Genomic DNA, 26,282 nt, shown 5'->3' on the forward strand with positions numbered 1-26,282 from the left:
CATTTTGGGTGCCTGAAAAAACAAACTTTTGAAAACGAGTTCCAAAATGCAAGTTTTTGTAAACAGCAAAAACGTGAATCTCTGAAGAGGATGACGTCATGCACATGCGTATAATGTTCAGTCTGTAGTGTTTCATTTCCATCTAATGGCCTGGCAGCAGAATACAGCGCTTTTTTACTTTTTTGCGGATCCGTGTGAATGGGGACCATTTTGACAATGGTGTCGTCTGTACTCGGAAAACTCAAAGGAAAAACATTTTAAGCATATCGTGTAAATATACCCTTTATTTCCATTGAAACAGGAAGCTAACGTGGGACATTTTCAATGGCTACTCCAAGTTTTCAAATAGCCAATTTTTGTTTATGGTGAGATTAGTGAATCATTTTACCTTATGATGATAACACATTTTTTCATCTGATCATCTTTGTTTCTGGCTTCCTTTTTTAAAGAGCACATAAAAAGTCAAGTCAAACTGCCCGACTAAAGTAAAACACTGATCATCATAATGGTGGCCAGAAATGTTCAATAAAACATCATCTAAATCTCTTTTAGTAAAAAAACTAAACAAAAATACTTTCAAGACATCTGACAGAAATAGCACTTTGAGATTTCGTTGAAATGTAAAGTGCATTAAAAATATAAAATCTATTATTATTATTATTATAATTAAATAACGTTTATCTGGTTAGTAATAAGTGAAGCTGGTAATGTTGTTTGTGGAGTTGTTTAATCCTCCTCTGCTAAGATGTTCAGAGATGTATTGTCTTCTTTAATCTTCTGTTGATTTCCTCTAATGCTGTAGCTAGAAGTCAGTTGTAGTTCTTGGGCCCTATTTTAACGATCTGAAACGCAAGTATCAAACGCGAAACACAAGCAACTTTGTGGGCGGAACTTGGGCTCTGTTGATATTATACCGGCGGGATAAATGACTCTTGCGCCCGACTCAAATCTAAAATGGGTTGGTCTGAAGTAGCTACATTACTCATAGGTGTGGTTTGGGCGTAACGTGCAATTAACTAATCAGAGTGTCATCTCACATTCCCTTTAAGAGCAAGCGCGCTTATTCCATGGCAGATTGTTTTTATAACGGTGGATTGGCCAGGCGCACGCCAGGAGCGGTTCACAGCCTAGAAGACAGAGGTTCTCGTCAGGGCCGTAAAAGATAGAGAAGTGACATTGTATGGGGATGGGAGAAACCCACACAAATTAGCTTTGATTAAACAGGCATATACTAATTTGGGTAAATGTGTAAGCTAGATTTATGTCTATTTTTTTCACATCTTCATGGATACCACAATGATTTCCCTCATGTGGTAATATTTTTTCTTGCAATTATGTATGGTTTGCAAAAATGGGAACTGCTGCGTCTGTGTAGATGAGAAAAGCAAAGTGTATGCACGTTGTGCACATGCTACATTATGGCCAAGCATTTGCCCTTAAAATAGCATCTGAATAACGCGCCACTGACTTTAGACTAGGTTTTTCCTGGTCAGTGGCGGAACTGTTTTCTGAAACTGCAAAATAGCACCAGGGAACGTTTGTGCCGGAACATGCCTCCTCTTTTCGCTGAACTGCCCCCGGGAGCGCAAGTTCATTCCCTAATTTACCGATGTGCGTCTGTGGAGGGAAAAAGTCTGCTGTGTGTCGGGTGCAAAATAGGAATGATACATGCGTCTGTGTACAAAGTCAATTGCGCTGGGTGCAAGATAGGGTCCTTAGTGTTTCTCTTTCCTTCAGTGAGTCTGGTTATTAACAGCAGGTGTTCATCATTCATGCTCATCATCCCTTAATTAATCACCTAATTATCTCATTAACTTTAAAACTGCTTCCACTTTACCATATGTGTTTTGACTAGTGTTGATTATATAATGGGGATTTTGTAGTGCACTGAGCCATCATTACTCACAAAAGACGTTTAAAGTCACATTATCAGAGTATTTCTCTCCATGTTTATTGATGGAATTGCACTTGTATTCTCCACTGTCATCAGAGCTGATCTTTGAGATGCTGAAGATTCTTCCAGATTCAACAAATGTTCCTCCTTTAAACCACGTAAAGTTCAGAGCAGGAGGGTTTGAGTCACTGATGCAGTTCAGAGTCACTGAATCTCCCTCCACTATTACACCAGATCCACTCATCAACACTGAGACGCTCCTGGGAGGATCTAATAAGAATCACCAAACATAATTGTTACAAGGATCATTAAAAAAAAAAGTGCAAATAATTATTGATGAAAATCATTATAAACATGCTGGGATGTTCTACAGCATCTTGTTTTTTTATAATAAACTCACACATGACGTTTAAAGTCACAGTATCAGAGTATGTCCCTCCATGTTCATTGATGGACTTGCACTTGTATTCTCCACTGTCATCAGAGCTGATCTTTGAGATGCTGTAGATTCTTCTAGATCCTACAATCGTTCCTCCTTTAATCCAGCTGAAGTTCAGAGCAGGAGGGTTTGAGTCACTGATGCAGTTCAGAGTCACTGAATCTCCCTCCACTATTACACCAGATGGACTGATGGACACTGAGACGTTCCTGGGTGAGTCTGCAAAGGACAAATTCAACTCTATACTCATGTTTTGCATTTGTTAGTACTCAAATTTGTTTGATCACAGAAACCTGGCAAAATTCCCAGAGCTAAATTAAATATGCTCAGAGCACTCTACTGAGTGTTAGAGTAACACTGAAACAATGTTAAAGTTAATTAGATAATTAAATGATTAATTGAGTTATGATTGACCATTAGTGGTGACACTTGATGATAATGAGCAGAATCACAGAAGGAAAGAGGACAAAACAGAAAAAAAAGAGAAACAAAAGAACCAGAACTGACTTCAAACACAGCCTTAGATGAAATTAACTGAAGATAAATACATTAAAGGCCAACTGAAGTGACTTAGAATTCACAGCTTTTTTATTATACATTGACCTAGGGGCTGTTTACACGACACCGTTTTCAACTAAAATCGCAAAACTTTGTAGCTGTTTTGGCCATTCATTTACACAACAACGGCATTTTGGGTGCCTGAAAACACAAACTTTTGAAAACGGGTTCCAAAATGCAAGTTTTTGTAAACAGCAAAAACGTGAATCTCTGAAGAGGATGACGTCATGCACATGCATATTATGTTCAGTCTGTAGTGTTTCATTGCCATCTAATGGCCTGGCAGCAGAATACAGCGCTTTTTATCTTTTTTGCGGATCCGTGTGAATGGGGACCGTGTTGACAATGGTGTCGTCTGTACTCGGAAAACTCAAAGGAAAAACGTTTTAAGCATATCGTGTAAATATACCCTTTATTTCCATTGAAACAGGAAGCTAAGGTGGGACATTTTCAATGGCTACTCCAAGTTTTCAAATAGCCAATTTTTGTTTATTAGCCTACAAGGATAAGAGAGAAAATGCCTCTTCTGGAATCTACTTGCTGCACTAACTGCCACAGACTTTTACAAAGGATTGCAGTTCTTGAAACAAAGTTATTTACGGGACCACCAAACCAGACGGAACACACAAGAGAGCTTCGTCAGGGACACCCTCAGCATATAGCCGGTGAGTCCCATGAAACTAGTGCTCCTCGACAGGTAGAGAAACAAGCCGATCGACTTACAAATCGATGGCACAAACAGGGAGCGAGACCCAAAGGCACTCGAGACATCAGATTGTCACGAGCCTCACATATTACCGCAGTAGCATCCTCTACCCCAGATACAGCTCTGACAAAGATTGCAAAGATTGGTCTCCTACCAACACCTATAGATCTTGAGAACAGATTTGAAGTACTAATGAATGTAAATGAGGAACCCCCAAACGTGATGAATGTGATCGAACACAGACTGTATCAGCCAGTAGCTAACACTGATGCTAACTGGCGCTCAAGGTCGAGCAGACAGCGGCACTCAGCTCAGAGCGCAGCCGAGCCCAGGACTCTGATAGTGGGGGACTCCATAATCAGAAACATTAGCAGCAGGGATACAACTACGTGCTGCCTTCCACAAGCAACAACTTCTGATATAAACAGGGAACTTCAAAACATTCTGATGAAACATAAGACTGCAAATCGACTCATAATTCATGTGGGGAAGAATGACATTCATAAAGAGCAGTCAGAACTCCTTAAGAAGGATTTCAATGAACTTTTTGAAACACTTAAAAAACTGAAAGTTCAGACATTCATCAGTGGACCACTCCCAGCAAGAGGAACAAACAGGTTTTCACTGTTGCTTGGGATTAATACATGGCTGCAAAAAACCTGCAATATAAAAGGAGTAAACTTCATTGACAACTTCAATCTCTTCTGGAGTCAGAGACAACTATTTCATCGGGATGGCCATCACCCAAACAAACTTGGTTCAAGAGTGTTAAAGGACAATATCTACTTCTCCCTCAATCATCCTTCTGCAGTGTGTGCCAATCCACTCAATCAGAACGGCACACACACACCTGGACACAGTATGAATGACCACAGGACTTCACTTCAGATTGGACATGATGTTGACATATCACACAAGGACAATGATAACACCACTGAGCCACAACAACCTCTGCTCACGGACACCATCTCAGCTGAGCCATGCCCACAGAGCTCACCACAGACAGACATATTAGAACTGCTCCAAGATTCAGCACCCAAGGACGACTTCCTGGAAAACAGCCAGGGAAGCCAGGACAGCATATCACAGCCTCCTATAACACCAGAGCAACAGCCCCTTTCACCAGACACTTTCACCCTCTCGCCAGCAACTCCACTCCTGTGCTTCTCACAGAAAATGGAAGAACTAGTGCATGCTGGAACCAGACTATCACACTCTTTTGCTGCAAGCCCCCAGATATCAACCAAAAAACGTAGGGCACCGCTCCCACCAAAGCCTGCAGGCCCAGCTCACCCTCCCCCTGCCTCTGTGAGAGCTCTTCGGCCTCTGCCACAACGCCAGGGCCCACACCCTCCTCCATCTGCTCGAGGTGAACCAAAAACAACTGATACCAGCTCTCAGTGATGTATGTCGGGTCCCCGTTTTGATAACAGTAACTTTCTCAAATGTTTACAGAACAAGCGGGAACCCAGTGTGCCTGTATCTTTCTCTATTGCTGTTCTATTACAAGATAGAAAGTCTAAGGCCTTCAATAGCCGTACAGCAAACTCAACTAATCTGGTGCCTATTGCACGTCTAACTAAGATTGGTGTAGGGAAAAAAAGTAAGACTGTTAAGTTAGCAATTTTAAACATCCGCTCACTTAAAAATAAATCACTTCTAGTCAATGACTTAATAACCACAAACAACCTGGATTTTATGCTTCTAAATGAAACCTGGCTAGTAGACAGCTGCAGTGCAACAATCCTCAATGAAACAGCCCCTCCTAACTTTACTTTTATGAGTGTCTGCAGAGCTGTTAAGAGAGGTGGGGGTCTAGCTGCTCTTTTTAAAGATATTTATCAATGTAAGCAAATATCATTTGGGAACTACTCGTCTTTCGAATATCTGGGTATTGTATTAAAAGGTGCTCCACGCATTTTACTCATCATTATTTACAGGCCTCCAAAATATTCTCCAGCCTTTGCTGAGGAATTTACAGAACTGTTATCAACAATTACCTCAGAGTTTGACTGTTTTGCCATTGCTGGAGATTTTAACATTCACATAGATAATGCAGAAAACAATATGGCAAAAGAAATCAAAACTGTTTTAAAAACTTTTGATCTGACTCAGCATGTACATGGACCCACACACAATCATGGACACACTCTAGATTTACTTATCAGTAAGGGTCTAAACATTTCATCGATTGTTATTAAGGATGTAGCACTGTCTGATCATTTCTGTATTTTCTTTGATATATTGATCTCTCCTGCCACTGAAGCTAGATCTGTGTCTGTCAACAAGAGATTTGAAGAGATGCTTAAATGAGAACACTAGTGTACTATTTATGAAGGCTATTTCCTTAACACCAAGCATATCTGCTGACTCTGTTGATTTTCTCCTTGATTCTTTTAACTCAAAAGTTAAAAGTGCAATTGATGATATTGCTCCTGTGAAAGTCAGGAAGAAGAGTGGCAGACAAAAAGCACCTTGGAGAAACTCAACAGCAGTGCAAAATATGAAAAGACAATGCAGAAAAGCAGAGCGCATGTGGCGGAGACAAAACTTGTAGTCCATTATAACATCTACAAAGACAGCCTTCATGCTTTCAATATGGAACTAGGCAAAGCTAGACAGACTTTCTTCTCAAATATTATAAACTGCAATTTAAACAACACACGCACTCTTTTTGCTACTGTAGAGAGACTGACAAACCCCCCAAGCCAGATTCCCAGTGAAATGCTCTCAAACAGCAAGTGCAGTGAGTTTGCTTCCTTCTTCTCTGACAAAATCAATAATATCAGAAAGGTGATCAGCACATCATTGAGTTGCGCTGGGGTCAGACAGATCAGACCACCTGAAAAAGTAGTAACTTTGTCTGATTTCAATAAAATTGATGGCAAAATTTTGGTAGAAACCGTACAGCACCTTAAAACATCAACATGCGCTCTTGACACACTTCCCACATCTTTTTTTAAAAGTGTGCTAAACAGTTTAGAAGCAGATCTTCTAGAAGTGGTAAATGCCTCACTTCTCTCTGGGAGTTTTCCAAACTCCCTGAAAACTGCAGTTGTCAAGCCCCTCCTGAAAAAGAACAATCTGAATAAGACCATATTAAGCAACTATAGACCGATCTCAAATCTTCCTTTCATAGGCAAGATCATAGAAAAAGTTGTCTTCACTCAGCTGAACAAATTCTTAAGCTCGAATGGATACTTTGACAATTTTCAATCTGGTTTCCGACCGCACCACAGCACAGAGACAGCGCTCATAAAGATAATAAACGATATTCGCTTAAATACTGATTCAGGAAAATTATCAGTGCTGGTACTACTCGACCTCAGTGCTGCATTTGACACTGTCGATCATAACATACTTCTTGACAGGCTGGAAAACTGGGTGGGGCTTTCTGGGATAGTCCTAAAATGGTTCAGGTCATACTTAGATGAGAGAGGTTATTATGTGAGTATAGGAGACCATAAGTCTGAGTGGACATCCATGACATGCGGAGTCCCTCAAGGCTCAATTCTTGCGCCACTCCTGTTCAACCTGTATATGCTCCCAATGAGCCAAATAATGAGAAAGAACCAAATTGCTTACCACAGCTATGCAGACGACACACAGCTGTACTTAGCCCTATCGCCTAATGATTACAGCCCCATTGACTCCCTGTGCCAATGCATTGATGAAGTCAACAGTTGGATGTGCCAAAACTTTCTTCAGTTAAATAAAGATAAATCTGAAGTCATTGCATTTGGAAACAAAGATGAAGTTCTCAAGGTGAACGCATACCTTCACTCCAGGGGTCAAACAACTAAAAATCAAGTCAGGAATCTTGGTGTGACACTAGAGTCAGACCTTAGTTTCAGTAGTCATGTCAAAGCAATAACTAAATCAGCATACTATCATCTGAAAAATATTGCAAGAATTAGATGCTTTGTTTCCAGACAAGACTTAGAGAAACTTGTGCATGCTTTCATCACCAGCAGGGTGGATTATTGTAATGGACTCCTCACTGGCCTTCCCAAAAAGACCATAAGACAGTTGCAGCTCATACAGAACGCTGCCGCTAGGATTCTGAGCAGAACCAGAAAATATGAACATATCACACCAGTCCTCAGGTCTTTACACTGGCTCCCAGTTAGATTTAGGATTGATTTTAAAGTATTATTACTGGTATATAAATCATTCAATGGCCTAGGACCTCAATACATTGCAGATATGCTCACTGAATATAAACCCAACAGATCACTCAGATCATTAGGATCATATCAGCTAGAAATACCAAGGGTTCACTCTAAGCATGGTGAGTCTGCTTTTAGCTATTATGCCAGCCACAGCTGGAACCAGCTTCCAGAAGAGATCAGATGTGCTCCTACAGTAGTCACATTCAAATCCAGACTCAAAACACTTTTGTTTAGCTATGCATTTACTGAATGAGCACTGTGCCACTGTTCGTCCGACTGTACTGTACTGTATTTCATTTTATTTTTCTAAACTGTTTTAATTATTCTTATTTCTTTTTATTATTTTTATTTCTTCTATGTAAAGCACTTTGAATTGCCATTGTGTATGAAATGTGCTATATAAATAAACTTGCCTTGCCTTGCCTTGCCTTTATGGTGAGATTAGTGAATCATTTAACCTTATGATGATAAAAACTATTTCATCTGATCATCTTTGTTTCTGGCTTCCTTTTTTAAAGAGCACATAAAAAGTCAAGTGAAACTGCCCAACTAAAGTAAAACACTGATCATCATAATGGTCGCCAGACATTTTCGATAAAACATCATCATCTAAACCTCTTTTAATTCAAAAAAAAAAAAAACAATGTCAAGGCATCTGACAGAAATAAAGTTTATCTGGTTAGTAATAAGTGAAGCTGGTAATGTTGTTTGTGGAGTTGTTTAATCCTCCTCTGCTAAGATGTTCAGAGATTTATTGTCTTCTTTAATCTTCTGTTGATTTCCTCTAATGCTGTGGCTAGAAGTCAGTTGTAGTTCTTGGGCCCTATTTTAACGATCTGAAATGCAAGTATCAAACGCGAAACGCAAGCAACTTTGTGGGCAGATCTTGGGCGCTGTTGCTATTATACCGGCGGGATAAATGACTCTTGTGCCCGACTCAAATCTAAAATGGGTTGGTCTGAAGTAGCTACATTACTCATAGGTGTGGTTTGGGCGTAAGGTGCAATTAACTAATCAGAGCGTCATCTCACATTCCCTTTAAGAGCAAGCGCGCTTGTTCCATGAAAGATTGTTTTTATAACGGCGGATTGGCCAGGCGCACGCCAGGAGCGGTTCACAGCCTAGAAGACAGAGGTTCTCGTCAGGGCCGTAAAAGACAGAGAAGTGACATTGTATGGGGATGGGAGAAACCCACACAAATTAGCTTTGATTAAACAGGCATATACTAATTTGGGTAAATGTGTAAGCTAGATTTTTGCCTATTTTTTTCACATCTTCATGGATACCACAATGATTTCCCTCATGTGGTAATATTTTTCTTTGTAATTATGTATGGTTTGCAAAAATGGGAACTGCTGCGTCTGTGTAGATGAGAGAAGCATTGTGTATGCACCTTGTGCACATGCTACATTATGGCCAAGCATTTGCCCTTAAAATAGCATCTGAATAACGCGCCACTGACTTTAGACTAGGTTTTTCCTGGTCAGTGGCGGAATTGTTTTCTGAAACTGCAAAATAGCACCAGGGAACATTTGTGCCGGAACATGCCTCCTCTTTTCGCTGAACTGCCCCCGGGAGCGCAAGTTCATTCCCTAATTTACCGATGTGCGTCTGTGGAGGGAAAAAGTCTGTTGTGCGTCGGGTGCAAAATAGAAATGATACATGCGTCTGTGTACAAAGTCAATTGCGCTGGGTGCAAGATAGGGTCCTTAGTGTTTCTCTTTCCTTCAGTGATTCTGATTGTTAACAGCAGGTATTCATCATTCATGCTCATCATCCCTTAATTAATCACCTAATTATCTCATTAACTTTAAAACTGCTTCCACTTTACCATATGTGTTTTGACTAGTGTTGATTATATAATGGGGATTTTGTAGTGCACTGAGCCATCATTACTCACAAAAGACGTTTAAAGTCACATTATCAGAGTATTTCTCTCCATGTTTATTGATGGAATTGCACTTGTATTCTCCACTGTCATCAGAGCTGATCTTTGAGATGCTGAAGATTCTTCCAGATTCAACAAATGTTCCTCCTTTAAACCACGTAAAGTTCAGAGCAGGAGGGTTTGAGTCACTGATGCAGTTCAGAGTCACTGAATCTCCCTCCACTATTACACCAGATCCACTCATCAACACTGAGACGCTCCTGGGAAGATCTAATAAGAATCACCAAACATAATTGTTACAAGGATCATTAAAAAAAAAAGTGCAAATAATTATTGATGAAAATCATTATAAACATGCTGGGATGTTCTACAGCATCTTGTTTTTTTTATAATAAACTCACACATGACGTTTAAAGTCACAGTATCAGAGTATGTCCCTCCATGTTCATTGATGGACTTGCACTTGTATTCTCCACTGTCATCAGAGCTGATCTTTGAGATGCTGTAGATTCTTCCAGATCCTACAATCGTTCCTCCTTTAATCCAGCTGAAGTTCAGAGCAGGAGGGTTTGAGTCACTGATGCAGTTCAGAGTCACTGAATCTCCCTCCACTATTACACCAGATGGACTGATGGACACTGAGACATTCCTGGGTGAGTCTGCAAAGGACAAATTAAACTCTATACTCATGTTTTGCATTTGTTAGTACTCAAATTTGTTTGATCACAGAAACCTGGCAAAATTCCCAGAGCTAAATTAAATATGCTCAGTGCCCTCTACTGAGTGTTAGAGTAACACTGAAGCAATGTTAAAGTTAATTAGATAATTAAATGATTAATTGAGTTATGATTGACCATTAGTGGTGACACTTGATGATAATGAGCAGAATCACAGAAGGAAAGAGGACAAAACAGAAAAAAAAGAGAAACAAAAGAACCAGAACTGACTTCAAACACAGCCTTAGATGAAATTAACTGAAGATAAATACATTAAAGGCCAACTGAAGTGACTTAGAATTCACAGCTTTTTTATTATACATTGACCTAGGGGCTGTTTACACGACACCGTTTTCAACTAAAATCGCAAAACTTTGTAGCTGTTTTGGCCATTCATTTACACAACAACGGCATTTTGGGTGCCTGAAAACACAAACTTTTGAAAACGGGTTCCAAAATGCAAGTTTTTGTAAACAGCAAAAACGTGAATCTCTGAAGAGGATGACGTCATGCACATGCATATTATGTTCAGTCTGTAGTGTTTCATTGCCATCTAATGGCCTGGCAGCAGAATACAGCGCTTTTTATCTTTTTTGCGGATCCGTGTGAATGGGGACCGTTTTGACAATGGTGTCGTCTGTACTCGGAAAACTCAAAGGAAAAACGTTTTAAGCATATCGTGTAAATATACCCTTTATTTCCATTGAAACAGGAAGCTAAGGTGGGACATTTTCAATGGCTACTCCAAGTTTTCAAATAGCCAATTTTTGTTTATGGTGAGATTAGTGAATCATTTTACATTATGATGATAAAAACTATTTCATCTGATCATCTTTGTTTCTGGCTTCCTTTTTTAAAGAGCACATAAAAAGTCAAGTGAAACTGCCCAACTAAAGTAAAACACTGATCATCATAATGGTGGCCAGACATTTTCAATAAAACATCATCATCTAAACCTCTTTTAATTCTCAAAAAAAAATAAAAAAATTTCAAGGCATCTGACAGAAATAAAGTTTATCTGGTTAGTAATAAGTGAAGCTGGTAATGTTGTTTGTGGAGTTGTTTAATCCTCCTCTGCTAAGATGTTCAGAGATGTATTGTCTTCTTTAATCTTTTGTTGATTTCCTCTAATGCTGTGGCTAGAAGCCAGTTGTAGTTCTTGGGCCCTATTTTAACGATCTGAAATGCAAGTATCAAACGCGAAATGCAAGCAACTTTGTGGGCGGATCTTGGGCGCTGTTGCTATTATACCGGCGGGATAAATGACTCTTGTGCCCGACTCAAATCTAAAATGGGTTGGTCTGAAGTAGCTACATTACTCATAGGTGTGGTTTGGGCGTAACGTGCAATTAACTAATCAGAGTGTCATCTCACATTCCCTTTAAGAGCAAGCGCGCTTGTTCCATGAAAGATTGTTTTTATAACGGTGGATTGGCCAGGCGCACGCCAGGAGTGGTTCACAGCCGAGAAGACCGACGTTCTCGTCAGGGCCGTAAAAGACAGAGAAGTGACATTGTATGGGGATGGGAGAAACCCACACAAATTAGCTTCGATTAAACATGGCATATACTAATTTGGGTAAATGTGTAAGCTAGATTTTTGCCTATTTTTTTTCACATCTTCATGGATACCACAATGATTTCCCTCATGTGGTAATATTTTTTCTTGTAATTATGTATGGTTTGCAAAAATGGGAACTGCTGCGTCTGTGTAGATGAGAGAAGCAAAGTGTATGCACGTTGTGCACATGCTACATTATGGCCAAGCATTTGCCCTTAAAATAGCATCTGAATAACGCGCCACTGACTTTAGACTAGGTTTTTCCTGGTCAGTGGCGGAATTGTTTTCTGAAACTGCAAAATAGCACCAGGGAACATATGCGCCGGAACATGCCTCCTCTTTTCGCTGAACTGCCCCCGGGAGTGCAAGTTCATTCCCTAATTTACCGATGTGCGTCTGTGGAGGGAAAAAGTCCGCTGTGCGTCGGGTGCAAAATAGGAATGATACATGCGTCTGTGTACAAAGTCAATTGCACTGGGTGCAAGATAGGGTCCTTAGTGTTTCTCTTTCCTTCAGTGAGTCTGGTTATTAACAGCAGGTGTTCATCATTCATGCTCATCATCCCTTAATCACCTAATTATCTCATTAACTTTAACACTGCTTCCACTTTTACTTTACCATATGTGTTATGACTAGTGTTGATTATACAATGGGGATTTTGTAGTGCACTGAACCATCATTACTCACAAAAGACGTTTAAAGTCACATTATCAGAGTATTTCTCTCCATGTTCATTGATGGACTTGCACTTGTATTCTCCACTTTCATCAGAGCTGATCTTTGAGATGCTGAAGACTCTTCCAGATCCTACAATCGTTCCTCCTTTAATCCAGCTGATTTCTGCAGGAGGGTTTGAGTCACTGATGCAGTTCAGAGTCACTGAATCTCCCTCCACTATTACACCAGATGGACTGATGGACACTGAGACGCTCCTGGGAGGGTCTAATAAGAATCACCAAACATAATTGTTACAAGGATCATAAAAACATTTTTTGCAACTAATTATTGATGAAAATCATTATAAACATGCTGGGATGTTCTATAGCATCTTGTTTTTTTATAATAAACTCACACATGACGTTTAAAGTCACAGTATCAGAGTATTTCCCTCCATGTTTAGTGATAGACTTGCACTTGTATTCTCCACTGTCATCAGAGCTGATCTTTGAGATGCTGAAGACTCTTCCAGATCCTACAATCGTTCCTCCTTTAATCCAGCTGATTTCTGCAGGAGGGTTTGAGTCACTGATGCAGTTCAGAGTCACTGAATCTCCCTCCACTATTACACCAGATCCACTTATCAACACTGAGACATTCCTGGGAGGATCTGTTAAGACAAAAAAAAAAAAGTGTAAAATGACATGCAGTGAGAAATCATTGCAAAAATACTCTTCCAGAAATAAAGGCAGACTTACACATGATATTCACATTCACAGCAGCAGAAGTCTGAGATCCATGTTTATTTATAGCAGAGCAATGATAGTCTCCACTGGACTCAGACTTAATATTAGTGATGCTGTAGGTTTCACCAGATTGCAAAATCTTCCTTTTTCCTTTAAACCAGCTGATTTCTGCAGGAGGGTTTGAGTCACTGATGCAGTTCAGAGTCACTGAATCTCCCTCCACTATTACACCAGATGGACTGATGGACACTGAGACGCTCCTGGGAGGGTCTAAAAAGGACAAACATTAAATATTTAAATCATCTCATTCAAACACAATCTCTGGTTATTAAAAAGACTAAATTAATCTGCACTCACACATGACATTGAGCTGAACAGCAGGAGAGATGTGAGTGTGTCCGTCTACAGCACAGCTATATCTGCCTGAATCCTCTCTTCTGACTGACTGCAGCAGGAGTTCATTGTTTCTGTCTCTTCTCTCAGTTAATGGCTGTGAGTTTCTGTACCAGATGAATGTTGCTCTGTCAGTCAGAGCGCAGCTGCTTTTACATCTCAGATTGACTGAATCTCCCTCTGTCACTCTCTCAGGAGACTCCACCTGAAGATCTGAACACAACACACACATTATATCTAGTGCTGCTGTCATACACTGATTATTATTCAACATAATGCACAGAAGAAGAGATGAACCTCATCAAAGTCACCTGTGACAGTAAGAGTAACTCCTGGAGCACCAGTCCATTTCATTTCTTTATCAGTGATGAATCTGAAATAGTACATGTGTGAATCCTTCAGTGTCACATGACTCAGTCTGACGGTGCAGTTCTGCTGTTTATCTCCCAGATACTGAAGCCTCTGACTGTATTCAGGGTCATTAGACAGATCTGGAGGCTCTTTACCCTTTATAGACTCGTTGGTCCAGAACACTTTCATGATCTGATGTCCAGTAGGGTATGTATACGTGCAGCTCATTATCACTGTTGAGTTCTTTAGTGCACAGATGTGTGAAGGACTGTAACTCACACTCCAATCATCACTAGAAACCCCTGAAACACAGAATTTATCAAGTTATCACTGCTGACGTAAGACGCTGCTGACGTGTCTCCCTCAAACTGTAAAAGAAGCTCCGGCACACCAGATAACACGTCAGCAGCGTCTTACCAGGAGCAGCGACAAGCATACTAGAGGCACAGCTAGAACGCGCAAGTGCTTTTGCCAGAATACTGTGTTCACCCTGTTATTTCATTGTTGTTTTTAGTCAAGGTAAGCCTATCTTCGATCCTATTGTTACTTTGTATTTTTAACTTCACATAATTCTGTATTTTAGAGAGACGCGTTGGCACAATTAACAACAGCCGCGAGTGAAAATTAAAATTATTGTTACATTTGCACTTAAGCCTTTGCTCCTAGCAGGTTGGAATTGCCACATTTTCGCGTTATTTACACTTAATTGCCCGACCGAAACAGCTGTACTCACTCAAGCGGTGAAAGCATTATCCGTATATCTGTGTAATTTGCGCGCTGTCGCGGAAGCGTCAGCGGAAGCGTTCAGCTCTCGTGTTTAGCCTCCTCGTGTGAAGACCGACTCGGGAAAAGACCAGCGACTCTACCTGCGCGACTCCACCGAGCAAGGACACCAGAAAGGCACTTAAGTATCTCCTCTTCCCTTTCTCTTCCCTCTACTTACCTTATTGTTCACCTTAATCAACATGTGCTTTCAATACATTCCTGTTATCTCTCGGCACCGTCCTTTCATCACGCGCAATAGGCAGCGCAATACTGCCAATCTGCGTCCCATCCTCACATCCTCACATACTCCTCTCTCTCTTTCCGTGGGTCTATGGAATTGTCAGTCAGCAGTCAATAAAGCTGACTTCATTCCAGCCTTTGCATCTCATTCTACTCTTAGTATCTTGGGGCTGACTGAGACCTGGATTCGTCCAGAAGACTCAGCAACCCCTGCTGCTCTCTCTAGCAATTTCTCCTTCTCCCACTCCCCTCGCCAGTCTGGGAGAGGTGGGGGTACAGGGCTTCTCGTTTCTAACAATTGCAAATACTCCACGCTCTCTTCTCTATGCAACAACAACTCATTTGAATATCATGCTATTACACTTACAACACCCATTAAAATCCATATTGTAGTCATTTATCGCCCCCCAGGTCAGCTGGGTAACTTTGTAGATGAGCTGGATGTGCTGCTGTCCACTTTCCCTGAGGACGGCACCCCACTTCTAGTCTTCGGTGACTTCAACATTCATCTCGAAAAGCCACATGCAACAGACTTCACCTCTCTCCTAGCCTCTTTCGATCTCAAACGACTCATCACCACAGCTACTCACAAATCAGGCAACCAACTGGACCTGGTTTACACACGCAACTGCACCACAGAAAACATCCTGGTGACACCTCTCCACGTTTCAGATCATTTCCTCATTACTTTCAGTCTACAACTCTCTACCCCTGCACCACCACCCCCACCACCAGTCACTTTCAGACGAAACCTGCGCTCACTTTCCCCCTCCCATCTCTCCTCTGCCGTGTCATCCTCTCTTCCCCCACCCTCACAATTCTCATCTCTGGATGTGAATACCGCAACGGACACCTTATGCTCCACTCTAATCTCTTCTCTAGACATTATCTGCCCTCTCTCCTCCAGGCCAGCACGCACTACTCCCTCTAACCCCTGGTTATCTGAGGTTCTTCGGGAACACCGGACCAAACTCAGGGCAGCGGAGAGGAAATGGCACAAATCAAAAGACGCATCTGACCTGAGTATGTATCAATCTCTCCTCTCCTCCTTTTCTGTTGATGTTCATGCTGCAAAATCTTCATACTTCCACAACAAGATCAACAGCTCCTCCAACACACGATTACTCTTCAAGACATTCAACTCTCTCCTCTGTCCACCTCCACCACCTCCCGCCTCCTCCTTAACTGCTGACGATTTTGCGACCTTCTTCACCAACAAAACAACAGCTATCAGCAGTCAGTTCTCAGCTCCACACACACAGGAACCCAGACCGACCCCTTCCACAGCCAATACCCCTCTGTCCTCCTTTTCTTCGCTAACCGAGGAAGAAGTATCTACACTTCTCCTCTCCAGTCACCCTACCACCTGCCCGCTTGACCCCATCCCCTCACACCTTCTACAAGCCATCTCTCCCACACTTCTACCATCACTCACACACATCATCAACTCATCCCTCCACACTGGCACCTTCCCTACAGCATTCAAGCAGGCTCGGGTTACTCCACTGCTCAAAAAACCAACGCTAAACACATCATTGGTAGAGAATTACAGACCTATCTCTCTCCTACCATTCATTGCGAAGACACTTGAAAGAGCTGTCTTCAACCAACTAACATCCTTCTTGTCTCTAAACAACCAGCTGGATGTCAACCAATCTGGCTTCAAGAAAGGACATTCAACTGAGACTGCATTACTGTCAGTCACAGAAGCCCTACGGATCGCAAAAGCTGCTTCCAAATCTTCAGTCCTCATTCTCCTGGATCTGTCTGCTGCCTTCGACACAGTGAATCATCAGATCCTTCTGTCCACCCTCTCATCACTGGGCATCACAGGAACTTCACTCCACTGGTTTGAGTCCTATCTCACAGGTAGGTCCTTCAAGGTCGCATGGAGAGGCGAGGTATCCAGAGCACATCAGCTGACCACAGGGGTTCCCCAGGGTTCAGTTCTTGGTCCCCTCCTCTTCTCCATCTACACCACATCACTGGGAACCATTATACAGGCACACGGTTTTTCCTACCACTGCTATGCTGATGACACACAGCTCTTCCTCTCCTTTCAACCAGATGATCCCACAGTAGCTGCACGGGTCTCAAGCTGTCTGGCGGACATCTCCACATGGATGAAGGAACACCACCTGCAGCTCAACCTGGCAAAGACTGAGCTTCTCGTCCTCCCTGCCAATCCGTCTCTACAGCACGACTTCACCATCCAGCTAGAGTCATCATTAATCACCCCATCAAGATCGGTCAGAAATCTTGGAGTAACGTTTGATGACCAGCTGACCTTCACAGATCACATTTCAAAGACAGCTCGATCATGCAGGTTTGCACTGCACAACATCAGGAAGATCAGGCCTTTCCTAACTGAGCATGCAACACAACTTATCGTCCAGGCCCTGGTCATCTCTAGGCTTGACTACTGCAATGCCCTTCTGGCTGGACTCCCAGCATGTGCGACCAAACCCCTACAGATGATCCAGAATGCTGCAGCTCGTCTTGTCTTCAACGAGCCCAAGAGGGCCCACGTCACTCCTCTGTTCATCTCTCTGCACTGGCTACCTCTAGCTGCTCGCATCAAGTTCAAGGCACTGACGCTTGCTTACAGAACTATCACAGGCTCAGCTCCCTCCTACTTTCACTCACTCCTACGAGTCTACATCCCTACCAGACACCTACGATCGGTCAACGAGCGACGTCTCGTGGTTCCATCACAGAAAGCCACAAAATCACTTTCCAGAACATTCTCATTTACAGTTCCATGCTGGTGGAACGCTCTCCCCATCCTCATCCGGAATGCAGAATCCCTGACAACATTCAAAAAACAGCTGAAAACCAATCTCTTCCGTGAGCACTTAACCTTATAGAAAAAAAAAAAAAAAAAAAAAAAAAAAAAACCTTTCCCTTTGAAACATCACTTATCAGGCTTATGCTACTCTGAATAATACCTGAACTTCGTATTTTGAGCACTTCCTGCGTTGTTGTTGCTTTTGCCTCTTTATGATGACTCGCTGAACTTAGTCCTAATTTGTAAGTCGCTTTGGATAAGGGCGTCTGCTAAATGACTAAATGTAAATGTAAATGTACGTCAGCAGCGTCACTGCGGAGTCGTGAACGCGGATTGACAACAGACCCGGGAGAGAATACAATGCTGAATAAAGTCGTAGTTTTTGTTATTTTTGGACCAAAATGTGTTTTCGATGCTTCAAAAAATTCTAACTAACCCCCTGATGTCACATGGACTACTTTGATGATGTCTATATTACCTTTCTGGACATGGACAGTATACCGTACATACATTTTCAATGGAGGGACAGAAAGCTCTCGGACTAAATCTAAAATATCTTTAACTGTGTTCTGAAGATGAACGGAGGTCTTACGGGCTTGGAACGACACGAGGGTGAGTCACTAATGACATAATTTTCATTTTTGGGTGAACTAAACCTTTAATATTACCAGTTTGACTTTATTCCTGTCATATATCTACTTGAGATTCAACAGAAGTTTAGACAGTAATGTTTTATGGAATTTTTCATTTCAAATCACCATTTTGCTGGTCAGTGTTTGCTTTAGTTGAGCTCTTGACCTTTTTAATTATTTGATGATAGGTTTTCTCTGACTGTTCCAACATTGTGTTTATAAAGCATATGTGTTACTGCAAGAGAAAACATGACCTGCTCACAATATGTTTTGATGATGACAACATCAGCAGCATGTAGTGACCTGATTCACTGTCATTCAGAGTATACATCTTTTACTATATGCTTGATGTCTCATTTTGTAGTCTTGAGATTCTACAGTTTGAGATCCACACTTTAAAAAGAGATGTGTTAAAAAACAACACACAGCATGTGTTGATGGTATTTTGACACATGTTGTGTATATTTTTATCACACAATGTGTGTTAAAGTGTAACTCTGGATAGAATAGCACTGGTTGGAGGAGAGTTTGTGTTTATGAAAGAAATTATAGGTATATTTTATATGGTATCCCATAAAATGCTCTAAAATAAATAAAACAATACATTCAAATAAATAAATTAAATCTTAATTCATGAAAACTTAAAGGGTAACTAAACCCTAAACCAACTTTTTTTAGTTAATGATCTGTAAGAATGGGGCTTTATTAGTGCTGTTCATTGATTCAAGTAATTTTTTTTACATTTGTGTTTAAAGTGTTTTAATTTTACAAAATATGGTGTAAAAACGTCTGAGTGCTGCCCTCTTCAGGTTGAACAGTGGCTACTGCAGTTGAATTTTCCTATTGGAAGTTGTGGTGGCCGGTGATGTCAGAGGGTACCAGCTAACCACGCCCTTGCCTGCAGAGAGATACGTCTCAGATACACGCCCCCTCTCCACTGGGCTCTGCCTACTTTTCCAGCATTTTTCAAATATTGCCAGTGGGTGGAGTCAGGCTCTGACCAGGGGTTTAGTTACCCTTTAAAGATTAATGGGTGTTTTTTTGGCAGCCAATCACATCATGTCCCTTTTTCAATGTCTTTTTCAAATGCTGCTTTCACTTGTTATTAATAACCAGATTAACTTTATTTCTGTCAGACTCTACAGAAGCTCTTATTGAGAATTGACAGGTGTTGGTGTTGATGATTCATTGAATGTTTCATTTAAAGTCACCAGAATCGTGATTAGTGTCAGCTTTATTTGGGCTCTTGACCCTTGACTCTTTAACATAAATTTTCTCTGATTACTGTAAATGTGAATTTTATTTAACACATTTAAAACAGCAAAAATAACCATGAGAGAAATAAGCTCAGATGATAATATTGTGTAGGGTTGTTAAGCTCAGCAAGAGTTCAATATTTGAAAGGATAATGTAATATTTAAAATATGACTTTTAAAAGGATTAGCATATTACAATTAGCTTAAAATCAGTTTTTTATTACACAGTTTGTACAGAACCTTACAGTCTAAGCCATCAAACAGACATCAAGAATCAGCACATGAATTTTAACAATGGTGATAAACGAAAAGCTTCATGCCGCAAAGCATGCTGGGTGCCACCATAGTACAAATCTCATCCTCGACCTAGGACGGTGACACAAAACAAAACGTTGCGCTTTTCTAAGCGTGTAAAATGGATAACTATTTTGTATGGCGGAATACCATAGCAAGTGCTTGTAAGCACTTCGACTTGGCGCAGTAATATCTTCACTAGAGGGAGCGGGGGCCAGTGAGAGGATTTTTCACGAGTGAAGATATTACTGCGCCAAGTCGAAGTGCTTACAAGCACTTGCTATGGTATTCCGCCATACAAAATAGTTATCCATTTTACACGCTTAGAAAAGCGCAACGTTTTGTTTTGTGTCACCGTCCTAGGTCGAGTTACACTTCGCGAGTAACTGTATTTAAATAGGGAAAACGTGGAGGTGTTTGGTAGCTTCTCTGCTTGGCCCATATTAAATGAACTGGGCTAACAAAGTTTCGCCGCAAGACAGAGAGATTTAGTGCACGCACTGAGACGAGAGAGGTATGTATCAACTCGTCTTAGTTAAGGGAATAACATAGTTTAATATGAAAAAACGGTGAAGTATCCCTTAAAGGGTCATGAGCCCAACTAAAGCAGACACTGATCTCAATCATGGTGACATCAAATTTATTTTAAAGTTTTTTACACTTTATTTAAATTAGCATATTTTACTTTAATTTTATGGTTTTTGTTTGGCAGCCGCAGCTGACAGTCATTTGACCCTTTTTTACGATTTTTTTACAATGAAGGTATATGATCGTGATTATTCAGGAAATACCTGTAAAATAACAGTGTTTTTCAGTTTATTTAATTTAGGATGTTTTACAGTTTTTTGGGGAGCTGACAGTCATTTGACCATTTCAGTATTTAACTGTTCTGTTACTGTTTAATTACAGATTATATTTGTAATTTTACATACGTTTTTATGTAATTTAAGAAAACAGAAAAAATACTATATGAAAAATACAAAATACTGTATAAAAATATGAATTACTGGAATTTGTCATTAATGTCACAATACCTAAAATAACAGCTGAATTTTTATTTTACCGATATTATTTGTAATTTTACAGTGTTTTGAGTACAATTTAAAATTAAAGAAAACGATCGTCAAAAAAATCACAGTTATTTTCTGTAAAATTAGGATTTTTTTACAGCGTAGGATAGTTTCCATCATGGTGACAAATGGTGCATGCAGCTTGATTTGAGAGCAAATAATCCCTTTTTTATTGTTTCACTCATACAGCAAGTGCTTCTGTATAACATACTACTGCTAATATGTTAGCAAATTAGTATGTTAACGGATTCGCTTTTAAAAGCTAAGTTAATACTAATAAAAGTGTTCACATTTAGATTACATGAAAGTTTTAAGTTAATTATATGAATTAATGTACTTTAAGTTTCAGAATAATAGAAGACAATTAATTGTCTTAAATGTTTTGAGTTCTGACAACTTATTCGGATTTAGAGTGTACTTCATAGATTTGAGTTATATTAATTGAATGGACTTAGTACTTGACAATACGTTTTTGAGTTACTTGGACACAAATCAATTTTATTTTTTTTATGCTTAAATTGTTTGAGTTAATAAACTTAAGGCGAGACACGGCAGGCAAAAACATATTTTTTTTTTTCACTGGTCAATTTTGAGATTTTTGGATATTTGTCTTCAATAACATGTCTTCTTTCAGACTGTGGTGAAAAAAAGTCTGAAATACACAATTAGGTCTTTATTTTATTACACTTTGTCTGTTTGCGTCTGTAGATTTCGCATAAATTCAACAAAAGTTGTCGTGGTAAATCATCCCGCCGATCCGCGATCTCTGTCTGCTCTCTGTCATCACACGCACGGCTGGATAGCTCTCTCTTCACTGTACAATGCTGTCGGATCCAAATATGGTCATTTCCTTTTTATCAGCAACCAATCGTGAAAGTAAAAGGTAAAATCTCATTGGCTGATGATAAATCTTTAAAGCCCGTTTTCTCAAAATGACCTTTCTCTCAAACTCCAAGTCCGAAATCTCCACTTCAGTAGCACCTATATACACCAAACTTTCCAGTCTTGTACCTAGTTATATTATGAAGATATTTACAGAGGGATTTGTAAATATATTATTCCTAGCCTGATTTATATAACATTTTATTCCAAAAAACATGGCGAAAATCATTTTTTTAAAGGGGTGGTTTACTGCTTTTTTTCTTTGCATGATTGTGTTTATGGGGTGCAATATAACATGTCTTCGGGTTTTTTTTTTTTTTTAAGTCTTATTTTTCATAAATTTCACCTTTATTGTAAGCTGCTTTCTCCTCTGTCATTTGAACGACCGGTTGACTTCCTGATTCTATGAAACCACTCCCTCAGAAACAGGCAATGGGCTCAGATTGGTTAGTTGGGCCGGTGTGTTGTAATTGGCTAAACTGCGTAGTGCATGTTGTCCGGAAACTTCACGCCCATTACCTTTACGGGCGAAAGTCGCATGTGCTCCGGTCAAATGTAAATAATGGTGTCAATACTGCCGTATCAGTTTGAGCCAGAATCAGACCCAGAAAGCGGCAATGAAGAGAATCAAGCAACCTCCCCAAACACGGCTCTTACAAAACGTTTCTGAATGGTACATTTTTTATTATTATTATTCTATTCTATTCTATTAGAATCTACTATTATTATATAAGAATTTCGATACGCTGTTACTTGAAAATGCTACTGCTGCTTGTTAGCTTTTGAGATACGGTTTTCTCCTGATTAAACATTTAATATAACTGAATAAATGACTGAGTAATACCGTTTTTTAAAGTTATTGTTTTAACTTCAGCAGCTGAAGTTGGCTGTTGCGATTACATATAATTTTTTTAACTTTATACACGTTTGTCTTATACACACAAAATAGCATCGAACTAACTGGCTATAAACAAACAGCGTTGGCATTGGTTTACGTTCTTAATCAAATCGAAAAATTACGTCATAAAATATACATGGAAAATACATTTACAAAATTAGTACATAATTACAAATTCAGGTCCAAAATGTTTGTACGCGTTTGTACGTGTAAGTGGCTACTAAAGCCAGCGCTGGCATTTGTTTACGTCCTTGATAAAACTAAAACATTACGTCTGAAATTATACATGCAAACATTATAGTCTTACTTACAGGTTGTGGCCCAACAACTGCTGCCTCTGGTTTTAAAGTTGGAACTGCTTCATGTTTTAGTAACAGTTTCTTGTTGAATCCGGCATTGAATTCGTGGAGATTCTGGAAGCTGTCTTCCGTAAAATGCGCAGCACAGAGAGCTATTACGATTGAAATTTTCAGGAACATAATCAAACATAAATTTTAGCCATTGTTGACGAACTACAGCGTCCGTATGAAGCCCGAACACAGAAGACCTGGCAGCTGGGTGAAAATAACACACTTTCGACGGCATGGCTACAGCTCTCCACTATAACTCTTCCTCTTCGACAAAGCCGCAGAAATATGGCCATGCCCCCTTTTTTGCATGGGTTAGTTACGTATAAAACCCGGGAAGTATCTCGTTGTAGTCCCATTCCAGTCGTTTTTGTAGGCATTAAACTTCCTGATTTTTAAAAGACGATATCTCTGCTTACGTTGAACTTTCAGCGCAGCAACTTTGCAGATACTGTTCATGCACCAACAGCAACATTACACACCATTTAAAATGAAAAAAGTGAAATCACAATCAACCACCCCTTTAAGGCTATTGACAGTATATTCTGATTTACAGGATAACAAAAGTAGATATCCATAAATCCCTCTGTAATTTTTTCCACATCTAATATGTGAACACAATGAAAAAATAATTTTTAATCTGTACTCAGATTTCGTTTTTTAAAATATATACAAATTAGCGCATATTTAATTAGATATTGCCTAATTTGCATATTTAAACATTAAATTACAGAAAACTTGTAATACATTTTTTTCTCATCTTAATGTAAGCTGGTAATGCTGTTTGTGGAGTTGTTTAATCAGATCTTGAGAGATGTAATGTATTTTATCTTCAGTTGATTTCATCCAAGGCTGTGGCTGGAAGTAGTTCTTGTGTTTCTCTTTCCTTCAGTCATTCTGCTTGTTAACAGCAGGTGTTCATCACTAATACACAATCATTATTCAATCACTTAATTATCTCATTACCTCCAATGCTGATTATGTTACATTAAACAGCCTCTAGTGTGCACCCTGGCTGGGTCCCAGTTAGATAGCCCAGGTCAAACCCATTTGGGCCCCACATGGCTGTGGTGGCTGGGCTGTAGCCTACATACGTAAGAAAACATTCAGAAAATAAGCCAATAGAGACACAGTGTGTAACATTACCAGGTGAGATGGTCACTGGTGTGACAGTTGTAGGGCTGGTGTTAATGCTGCCAGTGTCTGAAAGTTTGGATGAATAGTGATTAATGAACAGAGACACAAATATCATGAGTGTGTAGAAAGAGCTCATGTGAATATAATTACCTGCACAGTAGGCTGAACAGAAACCAGTTGGACTAACCAGCTCATAGACATAATAATCGTCTGGACAGGCTTTGACTTTAATGGGAAAAGACCCGAGAAAGCAGCAGTAACTCCAACCGTAACCGCAGACATCTCGAGTGACGACTCCATCTGTTACTGTTGGGTGTCCACCACGTATCCACAGTGCGATATCAGCGCCACAGCTGGACTGAGCAACACATGTGTCTGGGATATGAGCGCTAGTGTTGTTAATGAAGAGACGATACCAGCCGCTCCAGGAGACAGACTTGTCACAGTTTCTGACTGAAGAATTTATATTATTGATGGATCTCCATGTATCGTCCAGCACAGTGTAGTTGTAGCAGGGGTCTGCAGAGAGATAAACTTATGAACATATATTAAGAAATTAACAAGTTTCTGAAAAACATGTTTTATTACAAAATGTAACCAAAAGTGCAGCTTTAGACATTACTTTTTCTTCTTCTTCTTCTTCTTCTGCTAATTTGGAGCGATTCATTTTGATCCACAATATTTTTTCAAATGCATTTATAGGATTATTTAAACTTCAATGTGTCTTAAATAAAAATACATTTTAGACAAATTACCTAACATTGCCAAGTTTTCAGCGGGAAACATGGGTCATAAACTAATATTAAAGTAACAATCTGACATTCAGTTTCCTCAATATTTCATATGCAAATAATAAACAAATAAAATAAATGATTTCAGTAAATAATTTTTTTTTTTTTTTTTACAGAAAATAACTTTATTTTACAGTGTAGTGTCCTCAGCAACACTGTATCAGTGGTTTGACCGGGTCTGACTCTAAACTAGCACTATTGAGAGAGAGAGAGAGATCTGTCGTTCACTCAGTGACAGTCAGTGTTTGAGCTGAGAAGAGATCAGACACGAGGTGCTCAGAAAAGTGTCACTAAAGCTCAGGATGGACAGATTCGACACACTCCGACTGCACCAGTCCTATAGAGGGCAGTGTAGTCGTGACTCGTGTCAGCTACAGGACCTCTGCTCTGATGGACAAAGAAGAAGAAAAGGTGTGTGTTCCCTCCGCTGTGTGTGTGTGTGTGTGTGCTCTACACTGTGTGTGTGTTCTCCTCTGTGTGTGTGTGTGTGTGTGTGTGTGTGTGTGCTCTCCACTGTGTGTTTGTGTACTCTCCACTGTGTGTGTGTGTGTGTGTGTGTGTGTGTGTGTGTGTTCTCCTCTGTGTGTGTGTGTGTGTGTGTGTGTGTGTGTGTGTGTGCTCTCTGTGTGTGTGTGTGCTCTCCACTGTGTGTGTGTGTGCTCTCCGTTGTGTGTTTGTGTGCTCTCCGCTGTCTGTGTGTGTGTGTGTGTGTGTGTGTGTGTGTGTGTGTGTGTGTCTGTCTGTCTGTCTGTCTGTCTGTCTGTCTGTCTGTCTGTGTGTCTTCGGTTTATTTTCTCCCAATGTATTTAGAAGTTAAAATTCAGAATGTTTGATCTATAGATAAAAAAATATTGATGGTAAAAATCTGTTAAGGCGAGACACGGCAGGCAAAAACATTGCTTTTTTTTTACTGGTCAATTTTGAGATTTTTGGCTATTTGTCTTCAATAGCATGTCTTCTTTCAGACTGTGGTGAAAAAAAGTCAGAAATACACATTTAGGTCTTTATTTTACTACACTTTGTCTGTTTGCGTCAGTAGATTTCTCATAAATTCAACAAAAGTTGTCGTTGTAAATCATCCCGCCGATCCGCGATCTCTGTC

The 26,282-nt window shown here is 40.1% G+C and overlaps 1 protein-coding gene and 1 long non-coding RNA gene across 2 annotated transcripts in view; one reads left to right on the forward strand and one right to left on the reverse strand.

The window, feature by feature from the left end:
- Positions 1–26,282, reverse strand: part of LOC309493632 (hemicentin-1-like) — an 82,505-nt gene that overhangs the window by 26,734 nt on the left and 29,489 nt on the right. The window contains exons 9-19 of the mRNA XM_082162778.1: positions 24,540–24,908; positions 24,399–24,455; positions 14,041–14,382; positions 13,694–13,942; positions 13,349–13,606; positions 13,006–13,260; positions 12,621–12,875; positions 10,059–10,316; positions 9,670–9,927; positions 2,295–2,552; positions 1,907–2,164 (exon numbers count right to left, since the gene is read on the reverse strand). Of these exons, the coding sequence (XP_082018904.1) occupies positions 1,907–2,164; positions 2,295–2,552; positions 9,670–9,927; positions 10,059–10,316; positions 12,621–12,875; positions 13,006–13,260; positions 13,349–13,606; positions 13,694–13,942; positions 14,041–14,382; positions 24,399–24,455; positions 24,540–24,908 (2,817 nt within the window). The remainder of the gene's footprint in view (positions 1–1,906; positions 2,165–2,294; positions 2,553–9,669; positions 9,928–10,058; positions 10,317–12,620; positions 12,876–13,005; positions 13,261–13,348; positions 13,607–13,693; positions 13,943–14,040; positions 14,383–24,398; positions 24,456–24,539; positions 24,909–26,282) is intronic.
- LOC309494015 lies at positions 2,626–8,190 on the forward strand. The gene is made up of 2 exons (XR_014204192.1): positions 2,626–5,877; positions 6,128–8,190. It is a non-coding gene; the product is annotated as an uncharacterized lncRNA (long non-coding RNA).

This window comes from Leuciscus leuciscus (genome assembly GCF_965113295.1).
Source record: "Leuciscus leuciscus genome assembly, chromosome: 3".
In the NCBI taxonomy this organism is placed as follows: domain Eukaryota; kingdom Metazoa; phylum Chordata; class Actinopteri; order Cypriniformes; family Leuciscidae; genus Leuciscus; species Leuciscus leuciscus.